Genomic DNA, 17,443 nt, shown 5'->3' with positions numbered 1-17,443 from the left:
CGACTATTGGATAATGACTCCAATACTTTGCCATCATTGGCCTACGGTTCCTTTCATTTGACCTTGGAGGTTGCTCTCTTGCTAAAAAGATTAAACTTCCACGTCCTACTGGACAAGGTTAAGAAAGATTAACTAGTATCTACAAATGAATTACATACCATAGGCTGATTACGAATGGATTATTTTAAGAAATATTTAGGAGGCGAAAATGGTTCCCAGCCGTCTGATGGTGCAAATACTGTTACTAAACTTTGTGACAGAGCACAAACATCTACACTGTTAGATGACCGGCGAGGCGCGGTGAGAGCCCTGAAATCGCTCTCCAGAGGGAAATTTCGTGTCCAAGTCGGTACACAGGCCATGGAAATACTCACGTTAGTTACTATTTATTTGCATGTACAATTGTTTGTTTTAATAAATATAATACAGAACAAAACTAGCGAATATGGCAAGCTGTCAACTGTGTAGTAGCCTACCAACTTTATTTGATTTTTATGTGTCTTCTTCGGCTTTGCATAGAACTTTTAGCGTTATGCGTCTATGAACCTGTTTCAGTAATGTTATGTACGTGTGTGTGTGTTTTAACGTTTGCAATACAAGTTAAGTTTGATTTTTTTTGAAATTGTTAATCATGTGGGTTTCCTACAATTTTAGGGATATTTTGGACAAAGACCGAAGTGACATTGAAATTGTCAGCTTTGCTCTTGGAGCTTTGATCAACGTAATGTCAGAAGAATTGGATGAAGATGAAATAGACATTCCAGCAGACATCGGTAATTAAGTACACATATTAAACACAAATTATTGCTGCAATTGCTAAAAGTTAATTGAAAAGTCACTAAATCATAATCAAGAGATTTGATTCAAATATCTCCAAAGATGTTTTATAAGGATACCTTTTTATAACACACAACTAGATGGATGTGGAAAGCCTTAAATTTATACAATATAAAGTGTTCTTGTTGCAGGGGATCAGTTTACAGAGATTTTCATTAAAACAGAGTCTAATGTTTCACTGTTGCTGTCATTGCTGGATGAATATGACTTCAGTGTGAGACGACCAGCAGTTAATCTCATCACCACATTACTCAGGTATTTATGTACATTATTTAGGAGCTATGGTAGAATTGTTTCTCATTTGAATTATTTTAATTATAAAGTAGGCTAATTAAAATATTTTAACTATTTTATAATTAAAATAGTTTAGCTCTTACGTATTTTAAATCATTTTAATTATATTACAATTTTACATTATGTAGTGAGTATAGATCACAAAATGTAAGTTTTAGATAGCAAAGCTGACATTCTGTCAGCAAATATTGTTGGCCAATTTTGTGTTCAGTTAATCTATTGGAACATTTTTTTCAACTTGTTTTGGAGACTTGCGTGACTTTCAAGATCATGATTAGAATTCAGTTAACTATCGGTTTGCATATTTGATTAGTTCATCGCATTAATCGTATTATTGTTTGATTAAATTCGACGAGTCATCTCAGTGAATGAGTTATCGTTGGGATACGTTAATTGAGCTTTAATGCATGAATAACTAGTAACAAGAAAGCAACATGATATTCTCGATGTTTCAGTAATAAACCCAAAGCTGTGCAGGAGATGATTCTAGTGGCTCCACAAGGAGTGCCAAAATTGATGGACTTGCTGCTGGACTCAAGAGAAGTGGTTAGAAATGATGCCCTTCTGCTTCTTATTAAACTCACCAAAGGTCACACAAACATTCAGAAAATCGTTGCATTTGAGAATGCATATGAAAGGTGGGTGGTCATGCACTTGAGTGTTGTTTACTATTGGCTAAGGTTAGGTCGGTTCACACTGTATCGCTGTATGTTGGAATTGTCTGTGCATCGTAAATTGAAGTCATCGTCGAGGCAATTGGGATATGTCTGGAAACATTGTAGCCATCAAACTTTCGCGATATTATGCTGAATATCCAATACAATGCGCAACACCAATTTAACTATGGGCTGGGCATTTCAATAATGGCATTCAGTAACAATCGCTTTGGATCAAAACTTGACAAGGAATGCTGGCTGCAACAGTGATATTTACTCTATGAAGTTGTTATCAGTTAAATATAGCTATTTTAATTTATCGTTTGGCGATATTCTTACTGAAAGGAGACGCGTCAAGATGACATTTAAAGGCTGGTTCCAACTGTATCGCCGTATGTCGAAGTTGTCCTCTCGACGATCATTCATCAATTATCTGCACCGTAAACTGATGAAATTGTCGAGGCAATGTGGATACGTAAGAAAACATTATAGCTGTCAAATTTTCCTAATATTTCACCAAGCATCCACGACGGTCTGTGCAATGTGCACAACTTTGGCGATAGTGATTGGCTCTCTTGGATCGCTTAACCTAAATTTCCTTTCATGATAGTTGCTGCAGGACCAGTAGGCTGTCGTTTCAGCGACTGCTTTGTGTCATGAAAACACTATGTCATCTACCATTCACGGATGTAAACGTGGTTGGGTTTGTGAATATGAACAATGTTGTCACAAATGATCACTAATGTATTGAGTGGTTAACGCTGATAAACTGTGATGCAGTGGGAACCAGCCTTACGTACTTCTTTGGATTAGCTAATGAGTTGTTTTAATATGGTTTACTTATATTGTTGTCCTGCTAAGAGTTGTGGTCTATCTACCACCGAATATAAACTCAAACATTCTGGAGTATCGGAACTAGGTTGGCAAAGCTATTAGCAAAAGGTGTCGTTGAAAAGTGTTGAGCTCAGTAAACGTGTTATTATGTTGATCTGCATCAGTAGAAGATAAGGTTCTGCAATGATAAGCATCACTGGTGTAACAACATCAAAAGCTAAATATCCTTCAATCTTTATCATCGTTGTGGAATGTGCTGTGTTAGGGGTCTCTTTTCAAGGCAGGCAACGATAAACGTTGCCTGCCTTGAAAAGATAAACCAAAGATAAACCATTATTTCTATCACTGTTGTTAAAACTGTCTTCAAGGATTCGGTGTACCAAACTATATGCCCATCATCATTCAAATCACGAGTGTAATAACTAACTACCTCTAACTATTTATTCTCTCACTGCATGTTTAGCAGTCAATAGTCAGAGTCCTCAACTTCTTACTGATAGTTACTAACAACTAGTGATTTATAAATGGAATTTTGTACCATAAATCCTTGTGTATAAGCCATTCCTGTGAACCTAAAAAGAATTTTTTTAAGTTCTAGATGCATCTTATACTCGCAGTCTAAAGATTATATCTAGAACTTCTCACTACATTGGGGTTAATGTACCTTTTAGAAAGCGCAAATGCCAAAAATAATTTATTCAACAATAAGACGTTAGAAAATATCCAGTACCTGTACTGGTGTAATGAGGTCGTTAGTCGTGGTCACTGTCATGTGACATCTCCAGCAATGGATTCCATTTGACGTGTTGCTTTTCATTGATGCAAAAGAAAGTAGTTTTCAAAACTGCGTTAAAAACTTGAGATTGAAATGCGGCGTCGTATTTTACCCTTCTCGATGACATGTATTACAAAATGAGTTGGTTGATTTGATACTTATGTACTGTACAGTATTTTGCTGAAGGGTTAACGCATCCCCCCTCTCCTGCATAGGTGAGAACACTCATTGTTCAATTGCCACCTTGTTGGTCAATGTGTCTGTGTGACGACAGACAGAGATGGTCGACTTCACAAATGACACATATGGCTAGAAGGTTAAATTGAGTGTTAGATGATTGGAAAACTGGCGGGTGTGGCTTATACACGCTGTATACCTCTAACTCAAAAAACAACTTGTGGTTTGAGGTACAGCCTAGACATGGTGGTGGCTTGGCTATACATGAGATGAGAATTTGCGGTAATTAGATGTTATTTATCATTGATCAGAAGACCGCAGTAAAATATAAACTACCGGTACTATATTTTATCCAAAAACTACGTAGCAACTATACTGCAAAAGATGAATTCTTCATAGCAACACTTGGTTAGATCAGACTTCCATGTTTAAGGTTTCACTAGTTTTGATGGTGATCTTTTGTCGCCTTTGTCTAATCATCATACGCGTGTCTCCCTTGTAGGATTCTTGAAATAGTTCACAGCGAGGGTTTGAGTGACGGAGGTATCGTTGTTGAAGACTGTCTCATTCTCCTCCTCAACCTGCTCAAAGAAAACAAGTCAAACCAGACTCTATTTGTTGAAGGAAACTATGTTCGTAGACTGGGAACCTTTTTTGATGTTGAGGCGCTCACAGCTAACGATGTCGGCTGGTCTGCACAGAAAGTACGCAAGTATTTTCCGAGCACGTTTTAGTGGTGAGAGTATTATCTGTTAATGATTGAACCTATAGTTGAAGGTGTAAGAAAAGCCTCTTTTTAAATAATGTGGTATTATATAGTAGATAATATAGCGTTATAGGTGTATTGGTCATCTGGTTTAACAAATGAACTAGATATGGCATCATTTCATTAGTTAGTCGTTAAATAAATAAATAATATTTACTCTATTTTTTTAAGGACATAGTATGAGGTATAATGCTAGAAAAAGATTTTGACAAGCGGTGCCGTGAAACCGAAAGTTTCTTTTTAGGCTGCTCCGGGTTTGATTGTTTTAAATACCATCAGCTGAGTTGGGGATGGTTGATCTCAAATAAGCTTCTTTCGTAGATGGCATTAGACAGGTTGGGACTATATCGCTAAGACAGAACAAGATACAGAGTTGGCAGCGTACAGTCAACATGACAGCCTTTGTTAAACTAGAAGCCCTTCGGATATTTACTAGCTTAGCTGGCCTAACAATATTTTACTGTTTAAGAAGTTCTGTTTATTTTGCAAACATTTAAATGTGGGACATGTCATGCATATGGCTAATATGCACTGACATGCCATTCAGGTGGTTAATATGCACGAACATGCATTGCAGGTGGCTAATATGCACTGCATGCTGCAAGCCGTACGAGCCCTCGTCTCACCGAGTCTATCACAAAAGGAAAGGAGTGTCTGTCAACGGCGAATGAATCAGTCTGGATTATTACAGCAGCTCTGCACGCTACTCATGGCGACTGGTATTCCCGCTGACGTTCTTACAGAGTGTATCAACACTGTGGCAGAGGTCATCAGAGGTCACCCTGACAATCAGGTTATGATGCCCTTCAAGTCTTGACCAGCTTTTCTCTCTGTAAAAACAAGTTAGCTTGGGATATTTAAATTGTAGTGGAAAAGTTTGTCGGGTGTCAGGCTCAATGCTCAATAGGGCCCGGCAGTACGTAGTTTGCTAAGCGTACTTGGTGCACATTCATCTATACACTCGCTGATAGAAAAACATAGAAAGTGCGGAGCAGTCATATCTCAGGCACTTGCATTTGTTGCAGCGTGTAATTCTTAGAATTATTATAAGGGACTGCGCATTATACTGTGTCCAATTTTAGTAAGAAACATGTTGTAAGACTACCTGAATGGGAAATAAAAAACATTTTTTATAGTTTTGTTAAGTCTGCAAGTGATTAGGGAAAGGCAAAGAGGAGGTGAGGCTTTTTATTGAATCACATAGAAGATTCAGTTGCTCTTGTTGTTCATTTTTTCACATTTAGCATTAGCCGTATACATATGTTAGTTGTTCAGCAAGTTTTATTTGAGCCTAGTGTTAAGACTGAGACATGAGGGCATAACTCCTCTTAATTGCTAAATGCCTGGTTTCTTTCTACAACAAAGTTACAATTTTCAAACTTGGCATAAGTGATAGTTTCTTTAACCAAAGAGTTCAGTATCACACTTTATTGGTCAGCATATTTATTTTAGGCAGCTTGCCTCCTCATTGTTGCCAGCTGTTACTGTGTCGGAAATGGGACTTCCAATATAGCCTCAACAATGTAGTTCAATGAAGTCAGTGGCGATAGCTGATAACTCCTGCTTGTTTGTTATAGAATCACTTTGCTGGAGTGATGGCTCCCAGTAACCCCCCTCAGCCAGCCATAGTTGTTCTGCTCATGTCGATGGTTAATGACAAACAGCCGTTCGTGTTGCGCTGCGCAGTTCTCTACTGTTTTGAGTGTTTTCTTTACAAGAATGACCTCGGCCAATCACAGATCATAGCAACTCTCTTGCCAGCGAGTGCAGAGGTCAACCAGATAACAGGTCAGAGACTGCCATCTAGTGGCCGATACTCGGGATATTACAAATATGATGTCAGTGACCTTGCCGCTTTAACTCTCCTTTCTTATTATTAAATTTTTTGGCTATGTTCAATATGGCTACTGAAAAGAAATTGTGTAATTCTATTATACATTGTGCTGGTTAAACTAAGGCAAATCACCTGAACCATGCATTTAAAGTCTGAGTTATCATCTAGCTTAACTAGCTTGGAGGTGCACTGAATAACCATGAATTCGCGTCTGTCCTCGCTTCCACTGAGAAGTTATTTTCTCATTTCTTTGTTTGGGTTGCAGTTTAAAAATTAAAATATTGCAAAATGTTTTAACTTTGGATGCCATGAGCCGCATAGTGTGTCTTTAGTAGGCTTTGTCCAAAACGTTTCTGAATGGGGGGTAGTTTATTAATTAGCCTCTCATGGCTGTACTTAAATGAAAGGAAAAGATTTGCTGACCATGTTGAGCAAATGGGAAACATGTTTACTGCCCACCCTTAGTTGAGTTTCACAAAATCATTAAAATTTTATCACAATTCCTTCGCAATGACCAGCCGCGTCCGACCCATTACAGCTACCGAGGTTTCATCAATCTATCGAAAAGAATTAATTGTGTAGTGAAAGAGTTACGAAAACGATCTGATTAGTTGCGGGTTTAGTAAAGACCATCTTCTTCTGTTTGAAAGCAGACAGTATTTTAGATTCTAGCCTCCGGAATGCTCTATAAGGGACTCTAGTCAAACAATCTTTGGTCCTACTAACATTTGTTACTTACCTCCGATACACCATGAGGAGTTGTTTACTCGTGAACTATCTAATCACAAGTTGTAAGCTGTCGAAGATACATATTTCTTGTCTGTGATGTAACAATTAGTATCTAGGTTTGACCATTCAACCTACATGTTTATGTGATTGTGGCTTTGAACACTTTCGGCTCCATTTTTTGTAGCGGGCCAATTGCTTTGCTCAGGATTATTTAGTGCGGACCCACTCTCCACTTGGTTTGCCGCCGTCGCTCTATTACACACTGTACTAGGCAAAATAGCTAACAAAGAAAATCTTCTTCGGGTTCAGCTCGCCACTAGTACCGGTTCACCTCCAGTTACCCTTTTACAGCAGTGCATGAACATCCTCTCTCAGGTAGGAGACTAGGCTATTAGCCTGAGATTATGAGTGATTTTGGTGTTATTGCTTAATTGTAAACTTTCACAACTATTTAGTTCAGATTTCACCTTATGCAAGGCAATAGTCGCTTCAAAATTGGTACCTTTATATATATTTTGTCGTATATTTGTATTATTACTTTGTTGGCAATAAAGTAAACCTTTAAACTATGAATATTGACAGTGACCGCGTAAACATTTCCATAAAGTAACCATGAACAGCATGTACTTATAGAGGATGAATGAGGTATGGGATATGGTTTGAAGTATCAGCTAGCAGCTCTAGTCCAACTTGCAATGCATTGCTTCCTGTTAATATTTCTCAAATTGTCTTCTCATGCTGAATACTTGGCTCAGCCTAGTTGTGCTGCTTGAATCTCTCCCACTTCATAAATTTCATGGTAAAACTTGCTGTTGATTGGTTATTGTCATATGCTAATGTGTTGCCTGTTGGTTTGATGAGCAGAGAAGCAAGCCCCCTGCAAGGACACTAGGCTATAGATTAGGACATAGCTAGCACAGGCTAGTTTTATGACAGATCTATTAGCCAGCAATTTTGTTCCTAATTTGTAAACAATTTGTTGTCGTGGCTACAAAATGCAAAGTTTCTCATGAAATTTGTCACCAATTGTTTTGTAAATTGCTTATAATGTTTGTATGGCTATATCTCTAACATTACCATAGTTTTTATGTTCCGGAAAACAATTTGACTCCAGATAACCAAAAACTGTGTTATACAGAAAAGAGGCCATACCAAATGTCTACAGGTAATTAATTGTTTTGTCTGTTAATACTTTCTTCTTTTTATGTATTTTAGAAGTTCAATTTAATGGCTTATTCTAAATGTTATGTCAGTTATATCCGCTGAAACATTATACTGGTACTACGGCGCTGCAGCAATCAACCATCAAATGATAGCTTTGTAAAATTAGCAAAATGGCAACAAGTGTCCACAGCTCTCACTTTATTGGTCAGTTGATGTGAGGTCAAAGTGATGCTATGCTGTTGATGTTCCAAATCATTCTAGATTGTGCAGCATAAAAACAGACATAATTTGATATCTTTAAAAATATTTCTGAAGTTGAAATCATTTCGTTAATGCAAGTCAGGTGTAATTTATTTAATTGAATATGCTAAACACTCAAAATAAAAGTCTAGAAGCGAACTACTAAGTCTTTATACTTTTTCTCCTTGACTTTTATTAATAAATTCCTTTGCTTGTATCCGTTACTAATGCATCTCTTTCTTTAATACTTTGGTGAACTGAAAGCATTCACCTAACAACCTTCACGATTTTTATAGCAAGGTTTTACTTGTAATTATGAAAAGGGCAAAAAGGTTGCAAATTTCATCTTGTTGGTCCTCTCATCAACCTGGTTTGAAATGACGCACAGTTACTGATAGTTCAATTTTTTGGCTTGGATTTAGTTCGCCATTACATTTCACTAAATAATCTAAACAGTCTGGTTTGGTTATGAATCATTTCCATATTTTTTATAATTATGGGATAATACAAGCTGGTTTCTTATTCTGTGTCCTTAGAAGTTATATTCTGTGTCCTTAGAAGTTATATTCTGTGTTCTTAGAAGTTCTATTCTGTGTTGCTAGAAGTTCTATTCTGTATTGCTAGAAGTTCTATTCTGTGTTGCTAGAAGTTTTATTCTGTTTTCTTAGAAATTCTATTCTGGATTGATAGTAGTTATATTCTGTATTCTTAGAAGTTATATTCTGTGTTCTTAGAAGTTATATTCTGTGTTCTTAGAAGTTATATTCTGTGTTCTTAGAAGTTTTATTCTGTTTTCTTAAAAATTCTATTCTGTGTTCTTAGAAGTTCTATTCTGTTTTCTTAGAAATTCTACTCTGTGTTGCTAGAAGTTCTATTCTGTGTTGATAGAAGTTATATTCTGTGTTGCTAGAAGTTCTATTCTGTGTTGATAGAAGTTATATTCTGTGTTGATAGAAGTTATATTCTGTGTTCTTAGAAGTTCTATTCTGTGTTCTTAGAAGTTCTATTCTGTGTTCTTAGAAGTTCTATTCTGTTTTGCTAGAAGTTATATTCTGTGTTCTTAGAAGTTCTATTCTGTGTTCTTAGAAGTTATATTCTGTGTTCTTAGAAGTTATATTCTGTTTTGCTAGAAGTTCTATTCTGTGTTCTTAGAAGTTCTATGCTGTGTTTTTAGAAGTTCTATATGCAAACAGAATACACAAACTCATTTTTCTGGAAAGCTGTAATGTAAAGCTCTATCTATGGTTATTAACGCTGTTTCAGGGGTCTCCACATCTACAGACCAAACTTGGACTTCTAATGTTTCTAATAACCTGGTTATCAAATAGTCCCACAGTCACTTCTGCCTTCCTCAGCAATCCTTCCAATGTCTCATATCTCACATCGCAGGTCAGCTTCCACGACAGCGATGAGAGTGAGCTTGTAGTTCAAGGTGAGTCAGCGCTGGCACAGACTTTTGCAATTTCAGACAGCAGTTGTCTAACCTTGTCATTCATGTGTTATGCACACTAAACGCAGCCTCATTGTTATTTTGACAAACATAGCAATTGTTTTCTCCTTTTCAAACAGCTTGAATGTGAGTCAAAGGGCATCTGTCTACAAGGGAGGCAACTCTGTACAGCTGATTCAAAGTTGCTTGTTTTGAGCTGGTGAAGGCTACTACCGACTCTCTATGGTTTTGAGCTAAAATACAATTTGATTTAGTAAATTAAATAGTTTATATTTTATTCCTTCAGAGAGGAAGTTTTATGCAGCGAGTTGCACATAGCTAACACAGCTACAGCGTACCTATAACTTGCTCACTGTAATTGTTGAAATAAAAGGAATTAATGTTTCTCTAAATCTAACCAAAATCAACATTTTAGAAAAAAATGAATATTGTGTATTTTTATGCAATTTTTTAATCTAGTTTCACAGTCATTGTTTTATAGTTTAATGAAAAGTTAACTGTTCATAGAATTTTCTGTGTGTCCCTCTAGATGTTGCGTTAAGAACTTGCTGTTTTGCTCTTTAGAAAACAATAGTTCTTTTAGATAGTATTACCTCTGCTCTATGGTTTTTATTATGATTGATTCTGGGCTGACTCTGGCTGTTCAATAGTGCATAACCTGCAGTCATCAGACACGTTTCTATGTTAGCATTGAACTCTTGACATTCACACAGTTTCCATTGATCTCTTCAGTGTATTGGCTCTTGCTATATTCACACAGTTTCCATTGATCTCTTCAGTGTATAGGCTGTTGCTATATTCACACAGTTTCCATTGATCTCTTCAGTGTATAGGCTGTTGCTATAATAGTCAATCATTTCTTGAAAAAGCAGTTTGTATGAATACTTCGAAAAACTTATTTATTAAAAACAAATTAGACCAGAATTTTTATCGACACTTTCAATGTATAGATGCAATTCATCAAACACTAGTAGATATGATATATAAATGTACTCTTAGTGCCCTGCCAGCCACTCATACGTGAGTCTCCTTAAGTTAAAGCTAGCAGGAGACATATTCCATCATGCTTGTATTGCGCTGCATGCTACAGCTGTTTGTATTGCTATTGCTCTTATATTGAAGGGTTGTGCGCATTCCTACTCGGCCTCTGTGTGGAGAACAACAAGGAAGATAACGAAAAGTTTAATGTGCAAAGTCTTCGGGCTATTGTAGATAAAAGAATAGGTAATACGATTTATATGCGACCTTCTGACCCTAGAGCTGCTCAATACTAATCAATACGGTTTAATTTGTTTCGTTGATTGGAAGTTGTTTACTTTAAAGGAAAGAAATTCATTTATCTTTAATGTTTTGAGTGCGTGCGCGCATGTGTTCGCGCATGTGCCTGCACGTGTGCGCGCAAGTGTGCCTGCATATGTATGCGTGCGTGTGTACAAGTGCCTGGTCTGAGTTGATGAACAATATAATATGAGTTGAGGAACTTGTGCTGTCCGCAATGATTAAAGTTATTATTTTGGTACAGAACTTGTTAGCAGTCATCCACTCAAGCTATTTTAACTCTTAGTTTCTGTACTTGTCGACCTGCTGTTAGTCTAAGGTAACCTGATTTCCTGCTTTGTCTTCAAAGATTAACAAAGATGAACACTTAAAAAATACCGCTGTAGTATTTTGTCGGATGTACATCTTGTAAATTCAATTTAGGCATATATTTTGAAGACAGTTATCTTTCTTTAAGGTTGGTTGGGTGGCCTCCAGAGGTATTAGCTGAATTTAGGCTGTTTATTTATTGCGAACAATAAAAACACAAATCCATAATATATTTTCAATTGCAGTTAATAGACTAACGTGACTATATTAAATGGGTGTACTTGCGTTATTTGTAGGGTTCGATGTCTACGCTGACAGGCTGAGTCAAGTATCTAAATCAGAGTCGTACGGTCTGGCAGCGAAGAAGCCGTACATCGTGGCGCGAGACTCTGATTCCCTTCTATTCGACCACGAATTCACAAAACTATACAAGTCACTTGAAGTTCAGCTCCTCAATTCTGTAACTAAAGAAGATGGTGAGACCCCTTATCATGGCTCTTACCTCTCTATTTTGTATAGCCACGGGCTATGCAAGTCAAGGACGAACATGCACAAAATTTTAGTAGATTTGATCAGAAAGTATCAGTATTTTTATATTATTTGCGATTCTTTTTAATGTTTGAGGATGTTTTAAGATTAAAATCGACAAAACCTGAGCACGGTTGAAAAGCTCAATAGAAAAATACATGCAAAATGACATCGCTAGTTGCTATCGTCACTATAGTTGGTATCGACTACTGTGTTCAAGTTGGGGCATTAGTCGTCTCTATTTTGTTGATCTCTTCACAACTACAGATCTAGCTTGATCCGCTCATTTTAACCGCAATCAAGTTTTATCGATTTTTAGCTTGAAGCCTTGTGGCAATCAGATCATCTCAAACATCAAAAGCAATCGCAAATTATAGAAAAATATCGATACTTTTTAATAAGATTTACAAATGTGTTGTGCAAGCTCATCTTTGAAATGATAAAAATGACCATCATGCTGTTCATTGCTATCATGTTGTTTCTGCTACAGTTTGACCTACGATGGTTGTTGGTTAGTTGACCTTGTCAAATGATATCTGCTTTTTAAAAAATTCATTCAGTTATTCACATTCATCATAGCATCGAGAATAGTTCATTGTTGACTGCAGTTGTGGCAGCAGTTGAACAGTTTTTTTTCAATAGGATCTAAACTAATATCCTTATCGGTATTTAGCACAAAGCATCGTGCTGCCAGTCATCTTCGCTGTCAGCACATTTCATATACATGTAGATGATGTTCAGTTTAGTTTAAACAACCTATGTTTGATTTTAAAATTTCAAATTACATCCAATTTATTTTATATGAAAACTTATTGATTAGAAGTCAAGTGGATCCATTTTATATCTTTCTAATTTTTATGTTACTGTTAGACAAAGAAGCTGGAGTGAACCATGACAGTATTGTTGCTCAGTTCAAGGAACTGATACGAGTACAGGACTCTGAACTTGCTACGCTCAGGCAGAAATTGCAAGCTATGGATGCAATGGCCACGGAGCGAACACAACTTGCCCAACAGGTATGGTAGCTTAGTCAACACTCTTCAAGTTTTAGTCACCAACTGTCAACTGTCAGTTTATAGTCACTAACTGTCAGTTTACAGTCACTAACTGTCAGGTTATAATCACTAGATGTCAGTTTATAGTTACTAACTGTCAGTTTATAGTCACTAGCTGTCAGTTTATAATCACTAGCTGTCAGTTTATAGTCACTAACTGTCAGTTTATAGGCACTAACTGTCAGTTTATAGGCACTAACTGTCAGTTTATAGTCACTAACTGTCAGGTTATAGTCACTAGCGGTCAGTTTATAGTCACTAACTGTCAGTTTATAGTCACTAACTGTCAGGTTATAGTCACTAGCGGTCAGTTTATAGTCACTAACTGTCAGTTTATAGTCACTAACTGTCAGGTTATAGTCACTAGCGGTCAGTTTATAGTCACTAACTGTCAGTTTATAGTCACTAACTGTCAGATTATAGTCGCTAACTGTCAGGTTATAGTCACTAACTGTCAGTTTATAGTCATCGACAGTCAGGTTACAATCACTACCCATTAAGTTATGGAGGTGTCATAAGCTTATTTTAGCGCAACGCCTATATCGATAGGGTTATGAGAGATTAGTGTATGACAACTCCTACAGTGACTGCTTTAATCTCACCTGTTCCGAGATCATATTATCTTATGCTCGCAGTTCTGACTTGATCAAATACTGCAACAATTAACAAATAAATGACAACTTTGTTTTAAATGTTAAGTAACTAGCCATATCTGTGATAATTTTCTCTCTGATTTAACTTCCTTGTTTAAGCTTAGGCGGGCTCACAATATAACTCGGTCACAAGGCTTAGGTGGGTTCACTATATAACTAGGTCACAAGGAGCTGTTCTTACGTGCAACGACGAAAGCAATAACATCAGCTTTGTTTTGCTTATTTTTGTAGAACTACATTAATCATTGCTATTAGTTGCTGATGAATCTGGCAGTTCTACAGACAGTCTGGCAACCTTGACCTTAATGTTGTACTTGTTTTTCGGATCAGGTACAAGATTTGAAGGATCAGAACTCTCTCCTTAAAACTCAGAAGGCCGGTCAAATAAACGGCTATGATGCTCCTACGGGGGATACGGCGGCAATAGATAGCCAATCACAAGCCCAGACAGAGGAGCTGAAATCACAACTTAGCCAGCGAGACAGTACGATTGGTCAACTGACAGCCGAGGTACGTGCAGCTCCAAGACACTGAGCTACCAGATGAGAAACTGCTATTAACACTTGGGGTTGTGTCCCCCTGTATACCGTATGAGTAATTCACATTGTAGAATGAAAAGAAACAGCCAGCCAATAATTCATTGTGTCATCATTGGCTTTCAGTCGTTTGGTAAAAAAGCTGATTGTCAAAGGTCAAACTTCATTTAGAAACTTTTGTATTTTAAATACGTTTAGCCCAAGTCTTTGGGCTCCAGGTATTAATATGTGACTACTATTGGAGCATGCAAGCCTCTCTCATTTCAAACCGGTGTGTCTGGGGGTGCACCTCTTTTGTTCAAGAACAGTATTACCTTTTATTAATCTGCAGTTCCTCAGAGTACTTCTTTTTTGTCATGGCAAGACTATCTTTACAACACCTTCCTCTCATTTCAAATCATTGTGTCTATATATACGCATCTCCTGCAGGAGCTCGAGTTTTCCTAGAATGTCTGCAAATAGTCATTTTTTAGCCCCTGCTGCCTGCTTCTCACATTTCTCTTCAAGGATATCTAACCAAAATATTATTCTGGTGAATAGAAGTGCATCTATCATCGGTCACACAGCATCCTTTTTTTACCGAGTTTTTATCCTACAGATAAGTACATTGGTGTCTCGCGCGGGACTTAAATTTGTCTGAGTCACTCCTGTGTTAAGACCCGTTCACACTATCGCTTAAATCGATGATTAGTGATGGGCTGCGAGGACGTCATTTTGCGATGAATGGTCAACGCAATCGCTGCTAGCGACGATGCGATGGACTTTCAACATGTTGAACTTTGACACCGATGGTCGCAACTATCTGCATATTGATTGGCTGTTTGTGGACGACAACGGATCCAATTTCAACAGTTGTGAAGATCAATGTCATTTGGCAAGCATGGCGACTAAGTATGCACGCGACGAGTTAATCATCAGCTTTGTTAAAGAGTACCCGTGTTTATATGATTTTAGTTCATCTTCTACTAGCGTTGCTAGTGTTATCATTCTTTTACTGTTTATGAAGGCATTGCACGACCTTGTGACCTGATAAACATCAGCCTCAGATATAGTACTAACTTCTTGATGAATAAACAGTGATAGATTGAGTGCTGATGTCTGGTTTATGTCATGAACTGGAATGACGTCTCTAGCTCCCACTAATATTGTGTTAGTTGGCCTCTCTTACTCCTTGATAGCTCTCTTCTCATCAATTAATCAGGGTAATTGAATTACTTTATGCCAACCTTATTTTTTAAAACATTTTTCAAATTTGACTTTTCATGTCTGTAAGATTGAAAGAGCTGGTATTGTCATTTAAAAAAATGGAAAACATAATTCTTTAAGTGCTTATGATGATGCAATACATATATGTTGGGCTAGTATATTTATGAGCAAATGGCAGCCATATATTTGCGATGTGTACTCCATGCAATGTGAAGATAAATCCAACTTGTGTGAAAGCGATGGAAACATTGACACACGTTTTTGTTTCCTTTTCCTTAGGTTGTATCACACCGTCATGTGTTACTTTTCCTTAGGTTGTATCACACCGTTATGCGTTACTTTTCCTGGTTTATTGCACAGAAACAGACTACAAAACACTACCTAAATAATACCCTTATATACACAACATCACTAGAAAGCTTGTATAAAGTACAGGCTATTCTTCTAAGACCAAAATAGCATGTTTATCCTTAAGCTGTAGGTTTTGCATAAAAGCTATATCTGTCTTTCTTGTATTAGCTAGAAAGCTAGTCATGTAATTCATACATACTGGGTGCACTGTCATTAAATGAAGGATATGGCCAAAGGAAAACCTAAAAGAACTCGCTAAAATAATACAATATATCTTCTGACTAAGTTTAAGTTTGACTTCATCAGGCAGCCGTACTATTCATTATAGAGAAGCAAGGCCCCTTACCAGGTCTCCTCTGTATTCTAACAAGTATGCTTCTTCAGTTATTGCTCCAACTTGTCATTTAGTTGCAGCTATCATTAGTTGCCAAACCCTTTAATGAACTTCTAGTCCTTGAACGTCGTGTATGGGTGTACTAATATATAGTCTCTCTATCAACTATGAAATAGATGTGAAAAGGTGTTAGTTAGGTTGTACACTAGCAGGTGCAACTGCTTACAGCATGTTGGCGAATAGAAGTTATGTGCTACAACATTCAACCCGTCAATAAAAAAGGGTAAACGAGTGGTAGAATTTTAATCAGAATGTTCGCTTTTACTGCTTAGTAAAAGTTACGCATAGAAATTATTTTCTTGTGTTTTTTGTTGTGAAATATTAAATATTACTTTCTGGCATTGGTTGAAGTGCAAATATGGGTAATGTTTGATAATTACTAAAAGCCAATTGAGTGCAAAAGAATTTTACTTGAACATTTCTCTTTACTTACTCGTCATGTAATAACGAGTAATAATATTAAGTTGTAATGGGATTACCAAAAATCTTTCCTGTAAATCACCAATTACTGAATGCTTAGACCATATACCTAAGCTGTTTTGCAATGTCTTAATTATCTGCCAACACTAATCTTCTTTACTATAATAAGATAGTGTCTGGCTGTCTGAAAGCACTGTTAGAATTTGAGAGATAAAAGATCGCTGCTCAAGGGATTTGAACTCATGACATTCAGCTTAGCAGTCTGACACTCTATCCCCTGGGCTAATTGTCTGCCTTCTAGAATTGCGGAATAGTTGCGTACATACATGTACATAGTTTCTGTGTTTTATCGGGTACGCCTCACGATCTCTCACAGTGCCCTAAATTGCCAGGGTGGTAGTCTTTACGAATCAATGAATATTTTACAAATTGTCTACTTGCCTTCTGAAGTCAATGTTATGCTATCGAACTTGCAGATAGAGAAACTAAAGATAGTACCACCACCAGCTCCTCCTACCTCTCTAGATGCTTCACCTGATCAATCCGAGTTGATTGCCAGATTAGAAAAAGAACACTCCGCTGCAGTTGACAGTTTAAATTCTGAGAAAGTGAGTTTGGCAGCGGAATTGGCGGCAGCAAAAGACAGAGCGTCAAAGCTAGAGACAGAGAAGGATCAGCTCGTCTCTCAGCTAGAATCATTAAGGGTAGAGTTGGCAGCTAATGGGGCAAAGGTCGCGACCCTTGAGGGATGTATAAAAGAAAAAGAGAATGAAGGAGAAGACCTGCTCTTACTCCTTGAAACTAACTCTGAGAAGATTGCTAGTCTGAAAGGAAGGCTGAGAGGTCTCGGACAGCAGGTGTCCGACTCAGAAGACGAGGAGGATGATGTCGATGATGATGCTGACTAGGTTCCTCACTTTTACTTGCACAAAATTTTACTTCTGGTTCAAAATTTTT

General features: G+C 37.2%; 2 protein-coding genes across 2 annotated transcripts in view; one reads left to right on the top strand and one right to left on the bottom strand.

Annotated features, from left to right (window-relative positions):
- Positions 1-17,443, bottom strand: part of LOC137405689 (ATP-dependent (S)-NAD(P)H-hydrate dehydratase-like) — a 232,414-nt gene that overhangs the window by 41,970 nt on the left and 173,001 nt on the right. The window lies entirely within an intron of this gene.
- LOC137405580 (general vesicular transport factor p115-like) lies at positions 117-17,407 on the top strand. The gene is made up of 14 exons (XM_068091879.1): positions 117-374; positions 655-773; positions 969-1,092; positions 1,587-1,769; positions 4,076-4,277; positions 4,917-5,132; positions 5,917-6,127; positions 7,087-7,277; positions 9,570-9,738; positions 10,879-10,980; positions 11,640-11,819; positions 12,742-12,887; positions 13,910-14,089; positions 16,963-17,407. The coding sequence occupies exons 1-14, from the start codon at positions 175-177 to the stop codon at positions 17,392-17,394; spliced, it is 2,655 nt and encodes an 884-aa protein (XP_067947980.1). The 5' UTR covers positions 117-174; the 3' UTR covers positions 17,395-17,407.

This window comes from Watersipora subatra, chromosome 10 (assembly GCF_963576615.1).
Source record: "Watersipora subatra chromosome 10, tzWatSuba1.1, whole genome shotgun sequence".
Taxonomy (NCBI): Eukaryota; Metazoa; Bryozoa; class Gymnolaemata; order Cheilostomatida; family Watersiporidae; genus Watersipora; species Watersipora subatra.
The sequence above is the reverse complement of the archived record's forward strand: the minus strand, read 5'-3'. Positions and strand labels throughout refer to the sequence as shown.

Excerpts from the sequence above, each read along its gene's own strand:
- LOC137405580 (XM_068091879.1), top strand. The coding sequence starts at position 175 with ATGGATTATTTTAAGAAATATTTAGGAGGCGAAAATGGTTCCCAGCCG. Across the intron at positions 1,770-4,075 it reads TTTGAGAATGCATATGAAAG|GATTCTTGAAATAGTTCACA; the intron begins GTGGGTGGTCAT and ends TCTCCCTTGTAG. Across the intron at positions 6,128-7,086 it reads AGAGGTCAACCAGATAACAG|CGGGCCAATTGCTTTGCTCA; the intron begins GTCAGAGACTGC and ends CATTTTTTGTAG.